The sequence below is a fragment of the Moschus berezovskii genome, chromosome 5 (assembly GCF_049115385.1).
Source record: "Moschus berezovskii isolate FMDL1 chromosome 5, NW_MosBer_1.0, whole genome shotgun sequence".
NCBI lineage: Eukaryota > Metazoa > Chordata > Mammalia > Artiodactyla > Moschidae > Moschus > Moschus berezovskii.
This window is the reverse complement of record NC_142464.1, coordinates 118194375-118217271: the sequence shown is the minus strand read 5'-3', so window position 1 is coordinate 118217271 and position 22897 is coordinate 118194375. Positions and strand designations below refer to the sequence as shown.

General features: G+C 45.0%; 1 protein-coding gene across 2 annotated transcripts in view; it reads left to right on the top strand.

Annotated features, from left to right (window-relative positions):
- Window positions 1-20120, top strand: part of BOD1L1 (biorientation of chromosomes in cell division 1 like 1) — a 54073-nt gene extending 33953 nt beyond the window's left edge. The window contains exons 14-27 of one of the 2 annotated variants that reach the window (XM_088836500.1): window positions 1282-1339; window positions 2294-2364; window positions 2956-3028; window positions 4220-4299; window positions 6364-6448; window positions 6804-6877; window positions 7905-7980; window positions 8066-8100; window positions 9127-9172; window positions 12488-12537; window positions 12634-12718; window positions 13120-13273; window positions 15677-15813; window positions 18740-20120. In XM_088836500.1, coding sequence (XP_088692626.1) covers window positions 1282-1339; window positions 2294-2364; window positions 2956-3028; window positions 4220-4299; window positions 6364-6448; window positions 6804-6877; window positions 7905-7980; window positions 8066-8100; window positions 9127-9172; window positions 12488-12537; window positions 12634-12718; window positions 13120-13273; window positions 15677-15813; window positions 18740-18861 — 1146 coding nt within the window. In that variant the 3' untranslated portion in view covers window positions 18862-20120. The remainder of the gene's footprint in view (window positions 1-1281; window positions 1340-2293; window positions 2365-2955; window positions 3029-4219; window positions 4300-6363; window positions 6449-6803; window positions 6878-7904; window positions 7981-8065; window positions 8101-9126; window positions 9173-12487; window positions 12538-12633; window positions 12719-13119; window positions 13274-15676; window positions 15814-18739) is intronic. The other variant, XM_088836499.1, reaches the window with a different exon arrangement.
- Window positions 20121-22897: the final 2777 nt, after the last annotated feature.

Below are 22897 nucleotides of genomic sequence, written 5' to 3'. Positions count from 1 at the left end.
TTTGAAGAATTGGGAGCTTTCTATTTTTTATTACTATAACAGGACTGCAAATTGGACTGTGGTATTTTAAATTATCCCGGTGCTATAGACCAAACCGACTTTAAGAACTTCACTGTATATCTTTAGAAAGTTTGTGAATGTACTAAACTGTAATTGCCATGAATACATATTTTTTTCCTAGCTGTGGCTCTCATAATCCTTTTTGTCCTTGAAGGAATTTTTTTTTTTTTTGGTCTTTCTTAAATCACAGAGAAGTGCACATTTTGTAAAATGCTTATGAATCACAGATAATCACATTCTTTTCAGTGTCACTAGGAGACTCAGAAGAGCCCTGTTTCCCACCAAACACCCATGGTATCGGGGGGCTTACCTCCCCCTGTTGAGACATCCCACGCTGTATCTCAGCCCTCACACCCAGTCTGCCGAGTGAAAGGGAGAGAAGAGCCCCACTTGGTTCTGTTCAGGTTTACCCTCCAAGAGCTCAAAGGATTCAAAATGTGGTTATATCTCCAGGCCTGCCCCACCGTGTGCTGCATTCTGCCTTGTTTCCCTGAAGCCCCCAGCAACTGCCTTTTTCCTATCTGAGCATGTCTGTCCTTTCCAAATAGGAAATTCTGTAGCTGGGGTTTAGAATGTTGTAGGATATTCTGGGGGCTTCCCAGGTGGCACTAGTGTGGTAAAGAACTCACCTGCCAGTGCAGGAGACACGAGAAACTCAGGTTCAATCCCTGGATGGGGAAGGTCCCTGGAGAAGGGAATGGCAACCCGCTCTAGTGTCCTTGCCTGGAGAATCCCATGGACAGAGGATCCTGGCAGGTACAGACTATGGGGTCGCAAAGAGTCAGACACGACTGAAGTGACTGAGCATGCATGAGGGATATTCAGAGGCTTTCCCTCAAAAAAAAAAAAAGCAAAATTGACAAGGTTTTCCTGAGGGAAACCTTATAACAGATTGGCAAAATCCCTCAACATTTTTTAAAAAGAAAATCATGAAGGATCATTGGATGGGAAGAGAATTTCCAAAGTTTTTTCTCTCTTTATTTCTTACTTTTACCATAACTGCTTTAAAGACAAGGAGAATAAACCCAGTAGAATCCTAATTTGTTAAACTGAAACTTCTTCAAAAAGAAAGTGTCCTCTGCTCTTGAACTTCTGGGTGAAATTTAAAAGAACACGTTCACCAGTCCCTTTAAGTGTTCTCACAAACGGCCAAATTATTTTCTAGATATTCAAGATTTTTGTGAGAATATCCATAAATAGCCTTTTCTATTGTGTGTTTAGGTCGAAAATGCAGGCTCAGAAACAACTGAAATTCATGGGAAATTTTATAGCAAAGAAGGTAAGTTAATGAATTTCATAGTATAATTTAATATTAATTGTAATTGTCATTTGTCAAGTGCCTTTTATGTGGCAGGCCCTGTGCTAATTATAATTACTTGGCAAGTTTTTCATCATGTAACTCATATAATCCAGTAAAGTGAGTGTTCACAGCATCACATCTATAGTTGAGGAAGCAGACAGAGTGGGACAGTGGCTCGTTCAAGGTCACGTAGCTTATAAATGGTCCCTTGCCTTGAATAACAGCTACAGTGTTGCCAGGAACCTCACAGTGGGTTTATCCAGCGTGAATGCAAAATGCGTTGTCCCCAGTGGTTCGTCTCAGAGGAGAGGTCTGTGCTGCGCAGGTAACCGTGTTGCCTTCCGATAAGCGGCCTCTGTGGTAGCAGACCAGGGACGCCACGTTTATTGCCTGTCGCCTGGGAGTCAAGCCTTACCCACGCAACTGTGGAGACTGCCAGCTCCAGAGGACAGTTCTGTTCTCAGAGCAAAATACAGTTGTGTTTATTCCCACTGATTTTGTTCATTTCCTGTTCCAAGGGTGGGGAAAGAGGTCTTAACCCCCTATGCAGTTATTTTTTGTGTGTATTGCTTCTTCTGTTAGAGGACAGTGAGTGTGCAAGTGCTCCTTGTCCGAGTCCAGAGAGAGCTGCCGTGCGTGGTGTGCTGTGTTCCTTGCACACTCACTCATGCTCTGCTGCTCAGGAGCTGGGGGAAGTGGCCTTGAGGTCTGCCGTGTAAATACCAGTGAGCCTGTCCCCTCCTTGAACCCCACTCACTCATTCTAGAAATGGAAATCGTGGAGCTTAACCTGACATAGTTGTATAAGGATTGCACCACAATCACTTGTCAAGTCCCTTCTTTTCTTTTCCCATTCCACACACGTGCCTAAAGTATTGGAGTGAATACTTAAGGGGCTTTGTTTTTTCTTTTTTCTTTTGTATTTCTTACTCAGAGATATCCAATGGTGGAAAAGACAACATAGAAGCCATAAGATGTCATGGTGTTGAAGCAAATCCTAAAGAGGTAGGTTTTTGTAGGAAACTCTAGTACTTGACGTTTTATGAATAGTGTTTTCTCCTGTGCAAAGGACTTTTAGCTCTTTGTATAGGTGAGAAATTAAATGTGTAATGGTATTAAGGGTTCTTTATGTCTGTGTCACTTGTTTATGCTTTTGTAGGATTAGGTAGTTTAGCAGGTTGCAGGATTATTTGGACATGTCCATACTGTTTTCTTATGTACTTCCTTTCATCAGCCTTTTAATGAGCCAGCAAGAGAGCAGAAAAATGCTGCCAATTAATTTATGACATGCCATCAATTGGAAAACAGATTGACTTCAAAGGTGGTAAAATGAGGATATTTTTAACAATTTTAGAATTGTTGAAACACATTATGAAACAAAAAATAGATTTGGATATTTTTTATGGGTTTATATTCAAATCTTTAAAAAGACTCAAGCTTACGAAATGAGTCTAGTCTGAATCTAGATGACAGAAGTATTATTCTAGATTTTTTAAAAATTTGTCTCAAGGACTAGAAACTAATACAGTGTGCTCCTGTTTAAGCAGAATTGGATCCAGGTCCTACTTTCTTTAATATAGTCACTCTTAATTCCAGGTTGAAGAGGAAGAAAGGCACATACCTAAAAGAAAGAGAAAGAAGCAGTATCTCTCTTCAGAAGATGAACTGGGTATCTAGAATATACATGTTTCTGTTTTAAATGTCTCTGAAAATCATATTATTTCCACATCCAAAATAGTGGGCCAGTAGCATAGAAAATTCTTGATAGTAATTGTTTACAACTCTTGAGTCTCGTGTGTTTCCAGACCAGCCTGACTCCTCCAGGGTCTTTTCTGGACTTGATCTAGAAGCTAGATTGTTCCCGGCGAAGACCCAGCCCTTGGAAATCACAGACACCCGGGCTCCCTCTGTCACCTGGGCCCCAAGTGCCACTGAGTTCCTTATTTTATGTCGTAAACAGAGGCCTCACAGAACTAGTGAAGCACTCTAGGAACATGCATGTAATAATAACCCTTCTGTTGATTTCTCTTGGTCTGTAACAGTGCCAGCCCATGGAACTTGCTCAGAGGTGGAAATGTTCCATATTTGTTTTGTCTACTGGCAGCTACGAGGCACACGACTATTGAGCACTTGAATATAATCAGTGTGAATGAAAGGCTGAATTTTTTATTGTATTTGAATTTAATTAAATTTCAGGAGCCATTGTGACTAGTAGCTCCCATTTCGGACAGTGCAGAGACTTTTATACTTTAATACCTGACAAAAAATTCAAGCTCAGTAAATACGTATTAAATGATACGTGAGAAACAATGGATAGTTACATGCTTTGCTTTTTTGGTTGGGGACATGTAAGTGTTTTATAATTACTGAGCTCATACCGGAGCTAGGTGCTGTCCCCAGTACTTTATGCACATCCCCAATAACTATGTGAGTCAGATATTATTGCCATTTTATAAATAACAAAATTAAGATTTGGAGAAATTGGGACTTTATCTCCACCGAGTAAATCTGATTCCCAAAATCATGGTCTTCATCACTGAGCCATGCCACTTAGATGGTAAGTTGTTCAGGAAGTTAAAAAGTATGTCTAGAAACTATGCCCTGAGCCCTCTCCACAGAACCTCCTGTTTTGTTGGAGTCATTTAGCATTTGTAGATGTTTTATTTTGGGGCTTTGCTAAGGCTCAGGCCAGTGCTCAGTGCTCATGTCACACGACATTATAAATCCATTTAGAATAACTTTGGCTTCACTGTATCATAAGCCTAAGAAAGAAGTCTCAAACTGTCTTAAAATAGAACTGTGCATTTCATTTTTCATTTAGCTTTTATTCCTTTGTGATTCTGTTTAAACTGATTTACAGACGATACCCCAGATGTCCTGGATTCCAAAATAGAAACAGCACAGAGGCAGTGTTCTGGAACTGAGCCACAAGATACAAAGGTAATTTTTAAGTTTTAGGGGTAGCCTGTTTACATCACTGTGTATATGTATTTTGTGTATTTATTGTAAGACGTGTATAGTTTTTAGACTCTCTCAAAGAAAAATGTTACACTTTATTTTTTTTGTTAAATTGAACTTGAGTTTTATTGTAGCAGGAATCTTAGTATTTAGAGATGTCTTCAGAAAATGAAGAATCATCCTTCTCATATGAAGAATCATACCATATATTGTTGTGTTTTTTTCTTTTTCTTTTTTTATTGGAGGCTAATTACTTTACAATATTGGTTGGTTTTGCCATACATTGACATGAATCTGCTCCAGGTATACATGTGTTCCCCTTCTTGAACCCCCCTCCCACCTCCCTAATGTTACACTTTATAATCATAAACTGTAAGATTGTATTAGTATCACAGTTTAGATATAATCAGTGCTTAGGTTTTTGTTCAGTGGTGTTATTGACTTCTTTAGACTTCCAGGTCCTTTGTTCCCAAGTATAATAAGCTTTATTACAGATATACTTGTATCAGAACAGTGAAATACAGTGATAAATGCGATTTAAAAATTTTAATACACAGGCTTGTCTTTACCATACCTCAGGGAAGGGGGAGCCTGGTGGGCTTCCGTCTATGGGGTCACACAGAGTCGGACACGACTGAAGTGACTTAGCAGCAGCAGCCCCTAAAACATAGACTGTCCAAGGATGAGGCCTCACTTATTGCCCTTTTCTCCTGTGGTCTTTTCATCTTGTGCCTTGGGGAAGTAACTCACAGATATTTATTTCTGTTTTTACCCTGTCTTTTGTTCTAGGCCAGGTTTCTCCTCTTGGTAGATATTCTTGCATTCCTGAGACTCAGTACTTCTCATTGACTATTCCAGTCTGCCTCTACTCATTCTCTCTCTTTCCCTAATCTGTTTTTTTCCAGCTTGTTTCCAAAAGTATTAAGTCAGCTTCCAAAAATATATGCAGCTGTCAGTCCACTGAAGCCAGTTTATAGTCTCCTTTTTCCCCAGTAACTGATACACTAAATAAAAAGTAGTAAAATAATTTTAACGACCGAAGAGGTGAAGTCATACATTGTCATGAAGTTCAGTTGGTCATGGCCAAGGAAAGAAACAGGTTTTCAAAAGCCCACTCCTTCCCCTGACCTATTGAGAACAAAAATCTTGAGACAATACTCCTTAATTTGGAGTGAGGCAGATTAAAGGGTAGCTTTTAAGTTTTTCTTTAACTTCATGTAGGGCTTCCCTAGTGGCTCAGATGGTAAAGGACCCACCTGTAATGCGGGAGACCTGGGTTCGATCGCTGGGTTGGGAAGATCCCTTGGAGAAGGGAATGGCAGCCTACTTCAGTATTCTTGCCTGGAGAATTCCATGGACAGAGGAGCCTGGCGGGCTACAGTCCATGGGGTCGCAGAGTCAGACGCGACTGAGCGATTTTCATTTTACTTTTAACTTCATGTAAGGTTTTTAATGTTAAATTTAAATATATTCTGACTTAATTATTTTTATTACAAAATTCCAAGTATAAAACAGTCCTCTGATTTTAAATTTAGTTTGTATACTTTTGTGTATACATTATATTTAAATACTGTAGTGTAAACAACTGGTTATTTCATGCTCAAAACTTTTTTGCAACTAAGGGAAGATAATATAACCATTGATAGACCATTTCTCTAAATCAGCCCAGTTGAACACCAGAAGTTCTCTTTGGTTCCTTCTCCTTTATCCCTTTCCTCCATTCCCTCCCCTCCACCAGCAAAGAAAAAATATCTCTTGGAAATTCCTTTAAGTTCTTTCTTTGGAGTTTCTCCTGAAAAGTCCAGGGTCAGCAAAAAGAGCAGTTTCTGTTTTGCAAGGGAAAATATAATGGTCTTGTTGCTTTATAACCTTATCTTGTGTTTTTCTGCCTTCAGAATTTGAATCTTTCTGTATCGTCTGCCAAGCAGCAGAATAGTTACTTTAAAAAAAAATGTCCAACAAAGAGTCTAGGAAATTATTTTTGAAGTAGTTATATTGAAATGGGTATGAGAAGGGAGCTTCTTGTCTTGTTCAACTTCTTCATAGGAAGAGAACTCCGGAGATTTGGAGGAGTTATCTAAAGCAAGTTCTAAGACAGACAGCACTGCTTCACGGGCCATGGAAGAAAAAGGTGAGTAAGACAGCTCCTCAGTTAAACTGTTTTGAGAGAGACTAATCCTTCAAAGCAGTCAGCACTCTCTCACCAGGCTTCGCCAGCTGACTGTGGTTTGCTGATCTTTCTCCCCTCCATATGGTACAGGGCGTCATGCTGAGTATAACAGGGCTTGGAGGTCATTTTTAATCGAGGTCCTGCTCTACACTAAGTGCACTGCGTATTGGGTAACCAAACTCTGGCTTACGAACTTCAGTGTGTCCACCTGAGAATGGAGTCTGTGCATGCGGATGACTCAGGTCACCTTGGTGGGTGTCCTGGTGCTGAGGCTGAGTGTGGTCCCGGCAGTGACCGAGCTCTGCTCTTTCTGCAGATGAATCCAGCAGCAGTGAAGCTGCCGGTGACAAGACAGAGCAGAATGACGATGACACCGTAAAATCTCAGGAGGTGAGAGATGTTTTTCATATTTATTTGTTGAGGTTTTTTAAGTACTAAAAACAGACCGCATCAGTGTGCTCTTCCCCATGGTTGTTCTTAAACGCTTTTGAAGTAGCTCTTTTTTTAGTGCAGCGGACAGCATTTCACCCAGAGCACTTTATCAGTGTCATTTTGATGTATTTTGTTCTGTGTCTTCATATTCTCCCAACATTTGTATGAGACCTCCTTCTGTCAGCCCCATGGGATCAGCCCAGATCTGTACCTCAGTGTCCATGTCCCTTCCTGACCGGGAAGCTTGGCACAGCCAAGCCAGGCTGCAGCTCAGGGCAGAGAACGGGGCTGCCAAGCCCTGGAGTCCCGTGGGACGAAACGGGGGCAGGGTCAGGCTGTGCGGAGCACCCGCCGCGAGTGCCAGCCGGGACCCAGCCTGACGGGGCGATGTCAGGGACTCCGGAGAGGCTGCAGGAGAGGCAAACCTCCAGCACTGCCTCTCCAGGCCCCTTGGGATTTGCAGGGAACCCAGTGGGACACAGAGTCGCAGTGACCTGAGGTGCAGGCCCATAAATCAAGGGAGACAAGCTGTGCCCCAGCCAGATCCTCCAGATAACCATCGCCAAGTTTGCCTGTCTTGATACAGGTTTTTAATAGTTCTGTCTGTCTTCGCTGGCCTCCTTTATTTTTTGTAAGGGATGGCATTTGATCACAAGTGACTGGGAATAAATCCACATGAAGTGGACGTTCATGTTGATTACAGAAGTAAAGGCTGACACTGAGCACTTCCATTACCTCATTATCTCATAGTCCTCAGGGCTCCGTGAATTCATAATGCAGTTACCAGTGTTTCTCAGGTGAGGTGACTGCACCAAGAAAAATGAACCACTAAGCCCAAGGTCACGTGTTTTTTTCAAGAGACAAAGCTGGGATTTGAACCCTCTTGGGAGGGAACTCTAAATTCCATTTTGAGAAAGCAAATTATTTGTGTAATAGATGGTAGAACTTTTTTATTCCCCCCTTTTTTTTCCCCTTTCCCCCTTAGGAAGATCAGCCAGTAATTATTAAAAGGAAAAGAGGAAGACCTCGTAAACACCCTGTAGAAACATCATTAAAAACAAGTAGGTATTTGGTGTGCTTTCAGTTCACACACAAGAAATTTTCAAACTGAGTTTCTAAATGGGATTTTTATTTCCTGTTTTTCAGAAGACGACTGCAAAACAGATGCTGGCCTTGTCACTGTAAGTAATTGCGAAAGATGAGAACTCTTCAACTGGCTGCTCTTGACCTGAAAGAGCACCCTGCAATATGAGTGTTTTCAACTAGCTTTTTTTTTTAAAGTATTTGAAAAGCTTTAAAGAAACTTTTTAAAATAAAACATTGAATAACCATTCAGATAATATTTTAATTACTAATAACATCATACAAGCATAATTATATTCATTGTGATTTAGTCTGACTCTATCCTCATCTGTCAGATCAGCTGTATAAAAATTATCTAGGGACTTATCTTCTTGTCATCCTTGATTAAAGCATAGAAAATGGCTGTTCTGTATGATTTTTAGATAACAGCTTCTTTATGGAACCCTGCAAAGTGTCTTTCTTACTACTTTGAATGAAGTTCCTTTTTTATTTGAATGGACACTAATTTCAGTGCAGGAAAGTCTGTAGTAATACCTGATCTTTTTTACTGTTCTTTATCTTTGACCCTGAAGTGTGTACCCAACAAAATCATTGCACCAAGACTTCATTGCATGAGTTTCAGTGATAGCATTATTAAGAGAACAGACATGTCCCCACTGACGACTTGCTCCCAGATGCTGTGACACGGGGCCAGTCACGTGACCCTCTCCAGACTCCCATTTCCGTGGATATGAAGAAATCATTATCTCACTAGAATTCTTACAAGACAGCTAAACCAAAGAGCCACATATAAAAGCATGAGTGCCTTTACGAGCACACAGAAGGTGGTTTGCCAGGTTGGGAGGATGTTAACAGCAGGCCTGTCACCTCCAGTGCTCACAGCAGCAGTAGCATGACTGGGGAAGAGGCGTGTGGCAGCCCTACTCCTTGTGGAAAGACCCATGAGTTCGGATTTGTAGCCATCCATATTTGCTGGGTGTATTTAGTCCACTGCAGGAAATAGGTCACAGATATACTGCCTACATAATAAACAGAGGTCCTGAACCTCCTTCACGTTGTTGATTGACTTCGTATGTGATGATGACCAACCAGTGATTTCCCTTTTTTTTCTTGTTTAAACTTAGGTAGAACAGTCTCCACCTGGTGGCAAGCTGAGAGTCATGCAGACGGGTGTGTACCTGGAAGCACTGCTCTGGGTGTGGTCTAAGGCAGGGGGGCTGCCGGGAAATCCGCAGGTTGGGGAGGGTTTAGGATGTCCTTGTTTCTCAATGAAGTGAGTGGCTTCCTTGGTAAAAGCAGCTGCCCTTGTAGCCATGAGAGAGTCTAGTTGCTGGGTTTCCCTGTGATCTGAGTCATTCTTGTCTTTGTCAGTCCAGGAAGCCTCAGAGAGGAGGGGGCAGCCCGGCCACGTCCAGACCCTGCTTTCCTGGACTTGTTTAAGGGAAAAACAGATGAACCTGGGGGCTGAGAGCTCTTATCAGGAAGATAAGGATTCAGCCCAAGAGCCTGTTGTTTTCAGCAGAAGAATTTTGAAAGCAGCTGGCACTGCTTACAGAGCTAGGATGCAAGAGATAAAATTGTTTCGATGGTATTTCTGTCCTCACTCCAAGGAGAAAAAGAATACTCCAAAATGTTGATAATGATTAGCTCTGTGCTATGCTTAGTCGTTCAGTCGTGTCTGACTGTGACCCCATGAACTGTAGTCCGCCAGGCTCCTCTGTCCATGGGGATTCTCCAGGCAAGAATAACTGGAGTGGGTTGCCGTGCCTTCCTCCAGGGGATCTTCCCAACCCAGGGATTGAACCCAGGTCTCCCACATTGCAGGTGGATTCTTTACCATATGAGCCACCTTGGTGAGATAATAGGGAGATTCATGTTTTCACTAGTGCCTGCATTTTCCAGAATTTTTACCATGTGTATATTTTAATTTCATGGTTTAAATTTTTCTTTTTACATAAAAGCAAAAACAACCATTGGTGGACTTTAAGTGTTGATTAGGCAAAAAAAAAAAGGATACGACAGCTATTTTGGATCAAATAAATAACCTCAGATATGCAGATGACACCACCCTTATGGCAGAAAGTGAAGAGGAACTCAAAAACCTCTTGATGAAAGTGAAAGAGGAGAGTGAAAAGCTCAACATTCAGAAAACAAAGATCATGGCATCTGGTCCCATCACTTCATGGGAAATAGATGGGGAAACAGTGTCAGACTTTATTTTTTGGGGCTCCAAAATCACTGCGGATGCTGATTGCAGCCATGAAATTAAAAGACGCTTACTCCTTGGAAGGAAAGTTATGACCAACCTAGATAGCATATTAAAAAGCAGGGACATTACTCTGCCAACAAAGGTCCATCTAGTCAAGGCTATGGTTTTTCCCGTGGTCATGTATGGATGTGAGAGTTGGACTGTGAAGAAAGCTGATCGCCGAAGAATTGATGCTTTTGAACTGTGGTGCTGGAGAAGACTCTTGAGAGTCCCTTGGACTGCAAGGAGATCCAACCAGTCTATTCTAAAGGAGATCAATCCTGGGTGTTCATTGGAAGGACTGATGCTAAAGCTGAAACTCCAATACTTTGGCCACCTCATGGGAAGAGTTGACTCACTGGAAAAGACTCTGATGCTGGGAGGGATTGGGGGCAGGAGGAGAAGGGGACGACAGAGGATGAGATGCCTGAATGGCATCACCGACTCGATTGATATGAGTTTGAGTGAACTCCGGGAGTTGGTGATGGACAGGGAGGCCTGGCGTGCTGTGATTCATGGGGTCGCAAAGAATCGGACACGACTGAGCGACTGAACTGAACTGAACTGAACTGACTAAAATAGCATGGTGATATCATGAAATATATATTCTGGTCAGTAAGATAAGAGCAAATGTGTAATTTGAGAATTTTTCCACATTTAACTATGTGTGGGATCTTGCGATCAAACTTTACTTTTTCTTATCTCTTTGAAAATTAAGGTTTTCTTTTTAACAAAAAAAAAGGAATGTTTTGTTTTTAACCATCTTTTTATCCATAATTGTATGTTTAAATCCGCACAAGGAGAAATCTCCATAACTCAAATGCCCTTTAAAGACTCTATTTTAAGCTGCATGATTATTTTTTAATGCTGTTGTTCAGCAGTAGTTTTCTGAATCTGGGTGATGATGACCAGTTTAAGACTAGATTCTTCTTTGTGGGCCTTTTTCTTGGTTTTTAACTCTGGCATCATTAGTATAGTGAACTTTAAGAAAGGGCAGCTATACAGTCTTCATTACTGATAAGTTCACCTCTGAGTTGTTGAGTTGTCTAATCAACACATTCATAATTTTGGCTTCTAACAGTGCATTGAAGTAAATTTCACTTTTCTTACCAAGATACATTCTCAGAAAATGGTAACGTCTACAGGAAACAAATACATAAAGAATAGGTATACACAACCTAAAATAGACTTATCCAATATACTTTTCTAGATCCCATCATGGAAGTATATGGAGTCCTAAGAATCCAGTCCCATCCCATGTACTGGTTATGGAACTCTGAACAAAGTACTTAACCACACTGCTCAAGCCTCATTTTCCTCCCTGTCAAATGGTGCTTGTACTATTTGTTGTTGTTCAGTCCCTAAGTCATGTCTGACTCTTTGCAACCCCATGGACTGCAGCACTCCGAGCTTCCCTGTCCTTCACTATCTCCCAGAGTTGGTTCAAGCTCATATCCATTGAGTTAGTGATGCCATCCAACCGTCTCATCCTCTGTGGTCCCCTTTCTCCTCATCCCCTCAGTCTTTCCCAGCATCAGGGTCTTTTTCATAGAGTCAACTCTTCACATCAGGTGGCCAAAGTAATGGAGTTTCAGCCTCAGCATCAGTCCTTCTAATGAATATTCAGGGTTGATTTCCTTTAGGATTAACTGGTTGGATCTCCTTGCAGTCCAAGGGACTCTCAAGAGTCTTCTCCAACACCACAGTTCAAAAGCATCAATTCTTCGGCACTCAGCCTTCTTAATGGTCCAACTTACATCTGTTTTACATGACTCTGGAAAAACTATTTAGAGAGCTATGTTAACGATTTGAGTGAAGTCTGTAATCTTGAACTGCAGTTCCTGCTGTGTCGGGGGCTCCCTAGATACCCCCTTCCTCCTCCCTTTCCAGGTTCAGATATTTGAGCTGAAAGAGAGAGACCATGAAGGCGTTCTAACCCAACTCCTTCTCACTGATAAAAACCCAGGGCTCAAGGAACTTAAGTAATTGGCCCAGATCACATAGCTTATTCATGCCAGGTCTGAGATGCAAACTTTGGTGTCCTGACTTTCATTCCAATGTGTTCTCTGCTTAGGTATTCCATCTTAATCTTTGTTTGGCTGATACAAAAAAGCAATGATGAATTGTGTAGCGGTACCTTAATTAGCACTAATTAGGTACATGCACAGACAACAAACTGTTGAAATTTAATTTGGCACTAATAAAATATTAATGTAGAAATCTTTCTTTTCTTAAAGATGAAGCCAATAAAGAAACACCTAACCTTCAAGAACGAAGTGGAAGCAACGTAAGTGTTAATTTTCTGATCAAGACATGTCCTTTAGAAATAAAACTTAATGAATGCTCAAGTGACCACCCTTTCCACATTAACTATTTCTTCTAGGATGATAGTGAAGAAAAGTTTGTGGCAAGTGTGCGTCGGAGAGGAAGAAAGCCTAAGCGTTCGCTCACTCTGTCAGATGATGCTGGTATGTCCCTGGCAGGGTGTTACCATGTCAGAGTCACCTTTTTAAGACTTTCTCTTTGGATGAGGAAAAACCCAGTGGGTCCAGCTAGTATTAATGCTACATGAATATGTGTGAAACGGCTGTAATCCTGTGTCAGAAATGGCACATTCCAGATGCTTTTCTGAGCACATGTGAATTTTTTGCAAATGCTGGCTGTGAACCGCCTAAGTAAACTATCCCAAATGTGTTTGAGATTAAGTTAAACAGTTGTGAATTGCAAGTGCTGAAACAAAAAGGAAGTGGAAAACCACTTCTTCTGCCTCCAAGTCCCTAATACCCTTTGTTCTAAACTCTGTGACTCTGTCCTTTGGAAGCGTCTTTGGGAATTGTACAGTCCAGATGTTACCCTTCTGTCTGAACAGAATCCTCAGAGCCAGAGCGCAAACGTCAGAAATCAGTTTCTGAAGCCACTGAGGACAGGAAAGACCAGGAGTCTGAGGAGGAGGAGGAGGAGGACGAGGACGAGGAGCCGTCCGGAGCCACCACAAGGTCCAGCACCAGATCGGAGGCTCAGAGGTAACGGGGCCACGGGGAGCTTCCAGAACCTTCCCCCGGCTCTCCGGCAGGCCACAGCGAGGGCTCCATCTTTTTGCCTCACTCGTGCCACAGAGTGAGCCTTCTCCTTGCATAAAAGGCAAGCCCCAGCAGAGAGGGAGCACGTGCTCCCAGCCCTCTGACATCTCAGTTCCCCAGGGAAAACCCGTTCTCCGTCTTAAACCGTTTTCCAGGAGTCCTTTAGAAGCGTTGCCAGGCTTCGACGCTGTTTGGTGGAACCTATTTGGTTCCCTTATGAATATTTACCAAGTACGACTAGATTTCAGAGGCCGTGCTGAGCATGGTCGGTGGGAGCGGACGCATACAGCATGATCCGCGTGCGCAGCGTGCTTAGCCGCAGTGAGGGAGAAGGCTCGGACCCGTCCTTGTCGTCAGGGGCCCCTCCCAGCGCCGGGTCACGGGTCTGCACGGGAGACCACCTGAGTGCCCCATTCTCCACACACACAGCTGCGCTCCCACGGGGCGTGCTCCCAAGCCCTCATGTAGCGGGAAGCCCCGGGAGGAAAGAGGGCCGGGCTCAGGTGAGCCTGGGAGTGCCGGTGCGGCCCCTCGCCTTCTGAGCCACAGCGTCCACTGCAGTGCCCTTGTGGTCCCGAGGACGGAAACCTGCCCGTTTACTCTGCCGCCCGCCTCCCTCTGTCGTACCTGGCAGCGTCAGTCAGTGTACCTTTCCCACAGCACATTTTGAGAAATGTGCTATCACTTTACAGTTTTATAACTTCTGAAGCATGAATATTTTCCATTTTTAATGTGATTCACAAACTGTTAATCTTAGTACCATCTTCTATAATTTCATTATCCAAGATTGGATTTCAAGACTATCACTTATTAACATCTGCCACTGTAGTATAGTAGTTCTGATGTGTTTATTTTTTGCCTGCCTTTTTAAAAATTTATTTAATTGGAGGCTAATTACTTTATTGTAGTGGTTTTTGCCATACACTGACAGTGATGTGTTTATGTAAAGACTTAAAATCAGCCTATTTCTGATTTATCTAAACTTGGACATCATTAGCTATCTGTGCCCTGGTTTAGTGCCCTGGTCAGATTTTTAGAGCCAAAAGACGTTAGAAGCTCACAGAGCTAAAAGTAAGGTTTTCCAGGCGGGGCAGCTCGGATAACTAGAAATCACAAAACCAAGATACCTGCTGAGTGAGAAGTGTACCTCACCGTGCACCGAGAGGGTGGAGGCGCGTCTAGATACAGGCCCACAGCACCACCGCGCCCTCTTTTGCGTTACGGGGAGGTCACCCAGTGCAGTGGGGCCCGACGCAGGACACGCTGTGGCCAACAACGCACCTTTGCATTAGCGTCTGCAGTAGCTGAGACATGTGCCTTTTCGAATCCATTCTTCAAAAGTAAACTGTGTCTGACTTAGGGTTCTGTAATCACCCGGATTATCGATGCTTCTCCTCAGTGCACTGCGGGAGCCCGTGGTCTGCACGTGGGTTCTTTTCACTTTAGACTCCTTGCATCGGTGGTTCGGTTCTAGGGCTGTGGCTCCTGTATCATCTCCAGGTTCTCAGGGTCGCGTGGGGTCTCTGTGGGTCCGTACTTACTGCTGGCCCATCAGGCTCTCAATCATGGTGCCCCGGCCACTCTGGAAGGGTCTTTCTGCTGCGTGTTACCTTGGGTGGGAAAGATTTTCTTCCGTGTGCAGTGGGCGCTGGCCTCCCCGTAGCTTCTGCTCTCAGAGCCTCCTGTACAACTTTCGCCTAAATACTGGAGGGCAGCTTCCAGGTCTTCTCTTGCACTGGGCCCTCTCCTCATCCTGTTTGTTCTCGTCAGATTACTATTGATTATTCTCTTTAAGAAGCGTGTTGACTCCAGGTGTGTGCTGACGGATCCAGAAGTGGACTGTCCGCCTTGTTTCCTAGATACCAAGCTCAGCCTGCATCCAGCTTGCTGGGCTCCCTCAGCCTGGGCTGCGCACCAGCTTAGCACATCGCTTGTCCCCGGGAGGCACACCTCCTCTCACCTGCTGCTTGAGCGGGCCACACTGCTTAGGCCCAGTTACCGGGCCTTCACGCTGTGCTTTCATCCGTCTGGACCCGCCTTCTACTTTGGTGAGCACTTTGGGATCTTACTTCATTAGCCAGTATGCTTTCGGTTTATCACAGGTTCATCTTTCTCTCGATCACGGTAAAGTATCCCATGTAGTGAAAGCAAAGCCAGAGTCAGGGAAGCATATTAGTCCTGGGTAACGTGAAGCCCTGCTCATCAGCTGAGACCCAGAGAACCAGGCATTTTCCTACTTTTCGTCCCCAACCACTGCCCTATCCATGAGCAGTCTCACCCTTTCTAGTCTCGGGGGCTGGGGCGTTCAGTGCTGCCATCACCCAGGGTTTCTGTCATCTGTTTCAGAAAGCAGCATGGGGAGCTGTCTACACACACAGCATCCAAGTTTGGGGGCCCAGGAATAGTTCCTACTAGATATCACCAAAGATTAGCAAAAGAAGAAGTATCTGCCAGTGAAGAAGTTAGTAAATTTTCCCCCTTTAGGAAGGAGAGTCCCTGCTGACACTTGAAGTCATTTTTAACCCCTGCAGCTTTTTGTGGTGCGCTGATGCTTTCTCCCTAAGTCTCTTTAAGAGTCTTGTCTTGCCACACAGCTGTCTTTGGGGGTCCTTGGCTTCCCGAGTGGAAACCTCCTCTAGACAGAGCAGGAAGGACTCCCAGAGGGAGTCTTGGTGGCCTCGCCAGCCCTCCCTGCCTCACAGCACTCCTGCGCCGGCGTCATCCTGTGCCCCTTGCCATCAGCTCCTGCCCCCCGGTACCAAAGGCACGCCTTGTTTCTCCCCAAGCGGCACAGCGCTGGGTGCTGCGTTAAAGCAGTGCGGAGTGGTTGAGCGGACTGCAGCCCAGAGTCAGCTGTCTCTTGCACCCAGCGCTGGAGAGGCGATGGGGCAGCAGGAGGGCACCCGCCTGAGGCACAGCCGCGGGCCGGCGGGCACCTTCCCGCATCCCGCAGGTTGTGCCAGTTCTTCCTTGGGGAGCACCCTCGCCACCAGCCCCCCCGCGACCAGGTCCTTCTGTCCTGCGCGCGCACCCCCTGCCTGCTTCTGCCCGTGCGCATCCCCGTCCTCTGCCCTTCCGGCCCAGTCTGTGCGGCGCGCAGTGGCGTGTGCCTGCTTTCGGGGTGTTCCTTTTGTCTTCCTCCCTGGTCTGTAAGCTTCTTCCTTGAGGTCAGAGACGACTTACCTTCTGTACACGATAGCATCAAAGAAAAAGACTTCCCAGTACACAAAGGCTGTTTGGGTGTCTCGAATCACATGAGGTCTTCACGGCATACATGTGTGTGCGCACGCGCGCACACTATTATTCCCCCGTAACAGAAAGGGAAGCAAACTGGAGTGCCAGGCACCTTTCACATGGATTCTATCCCATTATTCCTCAGTAAGTAAAACATAGTATTTATCTTTATTGTATATTTGAGGAGAAGAACCTCACAAAGGTCTGGTTCGTTATTTCTCAAACCCAGATGTGCAGGCCAGTCACAGAGGCTCTTGCTGAGACGCAGGCTCCGCTTCTGTAATGTTGGGGCACGACCTGAGAGTCTGCATTGCTGATGAGCTCCCAGGTGCTGCCAGGGCCGCTGGGCACAGGCCACCCTCTGGGCGGGAAGACAGGGCCTGCCTGGCCGAGCTCACGCCCCTGGGCAGAAGCTGCTGCGCCAAGCTTCTGTTCTCCACCGTGTGGCGTCAGCACTGTGCTCCCACACACCCACTCCTGGGTAAACAGCTGGTCATTCTGGCTGATGACTTTCCCTGGATACGGCTTGAGCCGGGATATTGACAAGCAACCGCTTGTTAGCCATTCTCAACACATGCATAGATAATATTATACTAAAACTGCATTGTGTACGACAATACCTGACTCAACTTTATCTGAGTCAGTTTCAGCGTATTCCTCTGCTGTCAGAGGAACAGTGAGCAGACAGGTCTCCACATCAGTGAAGTCCCATTTCTCCATCTCCTGTCATTTTAGTTATCCAGGCGTCTTCATTCTTTGGTATAACATTTATTGCTTGTATACACAGATCGGGCTTTGTACTAGACCCTGGAGAGAGGAAAATGAATAACCTCCGCATCTGCCCTGGAGAAACATCCTGTCTTAACTGGGGGGACGTGTGTGTAGCTGGTTTTCAAACTCTTTGACAGCAGGCAACTCACAGGAAGAATGTCTTTTGCAATACTGCCTCTGTCAGTGAAACAAAGTTTTCATGCCCAAACTGAATAGACCTGACATCAGTGGTATTTTCTATTGTGTTCTATTAATACTTTGTTTTAAAATAATGGCTGTAACCTTCAATTTGAAAAACCCCAGTGGACAAACGAGCAGTGCGGTGGTGGAGACAGAAAGCTGTCTGCAGCCTTTCCGAAGGGCAGGTTGCTCTGTGATGAGAAAGAGTTCGCAGAAGGAGTTGTTTTTGAACTGAGGCTCCAGAATGAAGTTTGCTGGATAGGAGGTGTGGGGTATTTTTAAAAATTGCGTGCGTGCTCAGTTGCTTCAGTCGTGTCCAACTCTTTGTGACCCTATAGACTGTAGCCTGCCAAACTCCTCTGTCCATGGGGATTCTCCAGGCAGGAATACTGGAGTGGGTTGCCATGCCCTTCTTCAGGGGATCTTTCCGATCCAGGGATCGAACCTTTGTCTACTGTGTCTCCTGCACTGCAGGCGGATTCTTTACTCTGAGTCGCGGGGAAGCCAAAAAAAATTACCTGCCAAAGTAGAATATGTGAGAGAACACTGCGCGTTCGGAAACGAGGCTGCTTTGTCAGGGCTGCAGTCCGGGAGATGTCAGGGGCAGGTGGTGAGGGGCTCCGCTGGGCTCCGGATGACTCTGCGCTGAAGGCATCAGAGAGCCTGAGGACGGAGATAAAAAAGATGGTGACGTGGACGTGATTAACTTGACATTTCCGACGAGTCATTCTGCGGGCAGAACAGAGAGCAGGGCTGGGCTGGGCTGCTGGCCGGGAGACTGGATGGAGAGCTCTTCTCGCGTTCCCGCGCCCTCTCTAAGACTGCCTGGGAGCATCCTGTGAGCGCGGGTGTGCGCGTGCTCAGATCATGCCACGCTGCTGTGTTCACAGTTGTTTCAGCACGGGACTGGCTGTTGATGTCTCTACTGTATAGATACCAGAACTAGGTGCTTGAGAAGAAAGTGGACTTGACCAAGGTCAGCACCCACCCAGAACCTCAGTTGGGGCTTCCTGACTCTTCCTCATGGCCTGTTAGGAGTGAGGCTGTCGGCAGACAGCCAGTCAGCTCAGGCTCTTCCAGGGTCCCGTTTTCCCGTGTAGCCCTTATCCAGCTTTCCTCTTGGCTCTCAAGTTCAAAAACCTTCCAGTGTTAGAAGAACTCCCCAATTATTTGAAGCAGGTCCTTTTCGTCGAGTCTTAACCACAGCCTTGACCTCTGTTTCCTGCAGATCAAAGGTGCAGCTCTCCCCTTCTGCCAAGCGCAAGAGAGAAGCCAGCCCCCCCGGGGCTCGCACTAGAGGCCAGCAGAGGGTGGAGGAGACCCCGGTGAAGAAGGCAAAGCGGTAATGGGACCGCGGCCGCCACGGCCGGCCCGCAGGGGCCATGGGCCCGAGAGGAGCGACGCGCCTCAGGCCACGGGCAGCAGCGTTTAACCGGGGGAAGGCTGTGCCTGTTCGCCAAGTACCTAGGTGGAGGCTTTTTCTTGTTACGTTCTAAACAGCTTTATAAACTATTGTTCATAGAGGTATTATGTACATTAATTTCAGATAAAGGAAATAAGTTTACTTTGTATCTGAACTCAAAACAAAGTAGTTGTATATTTTACCATTCGAAATTGGGATTTCCCAACGTGACCTGTCACTCATGCAAACCCTTCCAGCCCATCAGACACCAGGCTGCCCACTGGTAATCTGTGTACAGACTATAAACATGTAAAAATAGGTTGTATTTTACTCTATGTATGATGCTAATCAATGAACACTTTATTTATTTTACAGAGAAAACTTATCTGTGAACTTTACTATATATCTGTTTATTTTATTTTATTATTATTATTTTTTTTAATTAAAAAGGGGGATTTTAAATGCTATGCAGTCATCAGTAGAGATGTTTTAGGACTCTGCCTCCCCCATAAGTATCTGAATCTCATCTGGCAGGAAACACAGACGCTTCTCGCATGTATCCGGGTAAAGTAGGTTAGCTCAAGAAAGGGTCTCCGTTGCTTTTCCTTTCACAGTCGTGACTCTGTTTTTGAAGAATGTAACTCGTTTGTAGGTGATGCTCGCATCTGTGACTTTACTACCAGCCCCACCGGCGTCGGGGGTTCTGGGTCTGTCGCCTGCAGCAGAAACCCCTGTCGGTACCCATGTTTCTCTGCTACCCCACGTTCTTCCCACAGTGTCTTTTTCAGCGAAGAGAAATGCATTGAAGATTAGGTCACCCCTGTCTGTTGAGCTTCAGGATTATATGTTGTTTTTTTATACACAATTATTTCAAGATAGAACCTGGCTTTATTGCCAGATTCTTTTTTAAACATGTTTTAACTCCCATATGAGCAAATTGTCCAACTTAAGTTTTTCATAAAATTAAACTTTTCTTAAGATCAAATTTGTCTCTAGCAATGATGTGATGAGTTGCCAAATAATTGAGATTATTTTAAAATGTTTTGTTCATATTCTTGTTTTGTAATTAAAATTTACATTCAGTGTGTGTGAATTTTTTTTTTTTTTGACTTTTAATGTAAGGTGGATATTTCTGTCATTTTACATTGTTTCTTACTGAGATTTTATATATAAATTATAAAATGTTTCCCAAAACTTGAGTGTTAAGAATTTTTTTTTTCCCTATTTTAAAATGTCTCCCTGTGAAAGCTGTTTCACCTCTTTAAATAATTGGTCTTAGATACACTGTTCCATTTTCGCATTCAGACCTGAGTTGACAGTGGCCTCTCTCAGTAGAATCGAATGTTATATCTGGAAGGGGCTTCAGAGACAAGGAACAGGATACGTTTGAATTTAACCAAAGCTCAAAATTCTAGAGTGGTCTGTCTTAAAGTTAGTTACGGGTGAGAAGCCAGACCAGGTTGCAGGACCCCGTACTCCCAGGTGAGCCATCTCCGCACTCGCTACCCCTAGGCTGGTCCACCAGAATCGCTTATCCAAGGTGTTCACACGTTACTCAGTTCAGTACCGCCCGCCCTGGGCACAGCCTTACCAGATGGTGTAGCTGGGGTGTACGGGGGTGCAGCTCTTAACAAAGCTGAAAGCAGACATCAGCGCTGCATAAGGACTTGTCTGCTGGAGAACTCAGCTGGGCCACTTCAGCCAGCGGTTCTGAAAGCCATGTAGGGGGAGAGATTGCCCTGAGGGGCACTAGAAATACACGCAAGTGGTTCTCAGCATCATGATGTTTGGCAACACTGGTCCACGTTTGTAGAAGGAAGGTCCGAAGTGCCGAACATCCTACAAGACACAGGACAGCCCCCAACTCCACAGCCCGAGATGCCAGGGGCTTCCCCCTGAGAGCCCCCTGAGACGCACAGCACACCACTTCAAATCCATGTTCCCCTGGTCTCAGCTTGGTTACGACCACCATGCCTCCCTGCTCCTCCGTAAAGAACCTGAACAGTGGCCCATCTGAGGAGCTGACATGAGGCTGGGCCCATCCAGCGAGGCATCCCAAAGGGACAGCGTGTCCCAGAGTGAAAGTGACGTGGCCAGTTCCCCTGCAGCAGAAGCTGGCCCTTGCCGCCCTGCTTCAAGCCTCCTTCCTCAGGGTGATCCCGCTAGACTGCCGTCACGTGGACCCCTTCGAGACTAGACCCTGCCAGCTCCGGCGTGCCAAGGCCGCCCATTAGAAACGGCCATCTGGTGATCTCGCAGTGACAGCCAAGCTGGGACAGCCCTCCTATCTTCTAACCCTAGGTTGGGGTTCTTTCCTGCCAAGTCCTACGGGGCGGGGGGTGGGGCCTAGGGGGAAGACAGCTCTCCCTACCTCCACAGCAGCTCACTGACGGCCGGACCATGAGACAGTGGAGGTTTCCCAGACATCACGCTGGTAAAACCTACACAGTCTGAGAGGGGGCAGGGGGTGATTCCAGCCCAATAATATTTTGTGTGTGTGTTACTTTTTTTCCTTTTTCACACCATGTGGGTTTTTAGTTCCCCGACCAGGGATTGAAGCCACGCCCCCTGCATTGGAAGCACAAAATCAGCCACTGGATCTCCAGGGAGTTCCCCTCAATGGTTTGATTTTCATTTGTTTTTTATGCACTGTTCATTCCACGTGTAAGAGTATCTACATTTCCTAAAACTGCTGCCTAGCTATTTTTGTGCAGTCAAATAAAGAACAAATCAAGAACTTTTTGACCATATCCTGGGGGAAGGAGATGGTTGTGTAGGCAGCGTCTTCCCACTGGACCTGCTGGGCAGGAAGATGCACATCTGTGCTGCTCCTCACCCAGCACTGGGGCCACAAGTGTGAGCCACAACCCCAAGGGCGGGCAGACGTGCAGCACACAACTGTGGGGCACCGGGCTGCCGTCCGGCCCCACAGGACATATTCGATCAAGGTGACCCAGGGGTTTTCACTTCCCCAGGGTGTGAGCTCCAATGCGGGGGAGCTACTGCTAACTCCATGGGGGTAATTTACGCCGCCTCATTCAGCAGGTTGTAATCTGTATATTTGTAGTTTAATACAGCAGCTACAGCCCCTAACACATTGAAACCATAGGCCAATCCTATTATTAACTAACACCTTGGCAGTTTCCTGCATGCCTCCAAGGTTACCACCATTCTAAATACAAGTTTATCACATTATTATATATATATATATATATATATATATACACACACACACACATCTGTAAGCAATATTTGAAGTTTTGAATACATTTTTAAACTATGTAAGTAGAATCCTACTTTAAGGGTCATTTGAGTTGCTTTTTTCTTCTGTGCTGTGCTTTGAAATCCATCCATAGTAATGTGCATAGCTCCAGTTAGTATATCTTCAAGGCTGTATAGTATTCCATTGAAAGACTACATCACATTATACTAAGTTGTTCGTTTGCCTGTTACTGACCTTTGGGTTGCTTGTGTGAATATTCTATGATATTTTGTGGGCAGAATCTCCCAAACTAATAATTGTACATATAGAAAATGACATTTACAGTCACATCAAGGAAAGCAGAATGAGCAGGCTGGGGGCTGCCTGAGGCGACCATTAGCCTGTGAACCAGAGGCCACTCAGCCACTTCAAAGGCTAAAGGATTAATATGTGTCCCCATTTTCCACACTGAGACACACCCAGCTTTCTACTTCACTGTCTGACAGCCGATTCCTAGACTGAGCATGTTTTCAGCTTCGCAAAATAATGCCAGTTTGTTTCCCAAATGGTTTTACTATGCTGGACTCCTATCAGCAGTGTGTTTCCTTCCCTTGATGTTTGGTGAGATAGGACTTCCTGGTTTTCACCTTTGGAGTGGATGTAAAATATCTCACTGGGGTCTTTATTTGCATTGCTTACAACCAATTGCATTGGATGAACGTCTTTTCATGTGTTTCTTTTCTAGCCTTATTTCATCTTTGGTGATAGGCCCATTCAT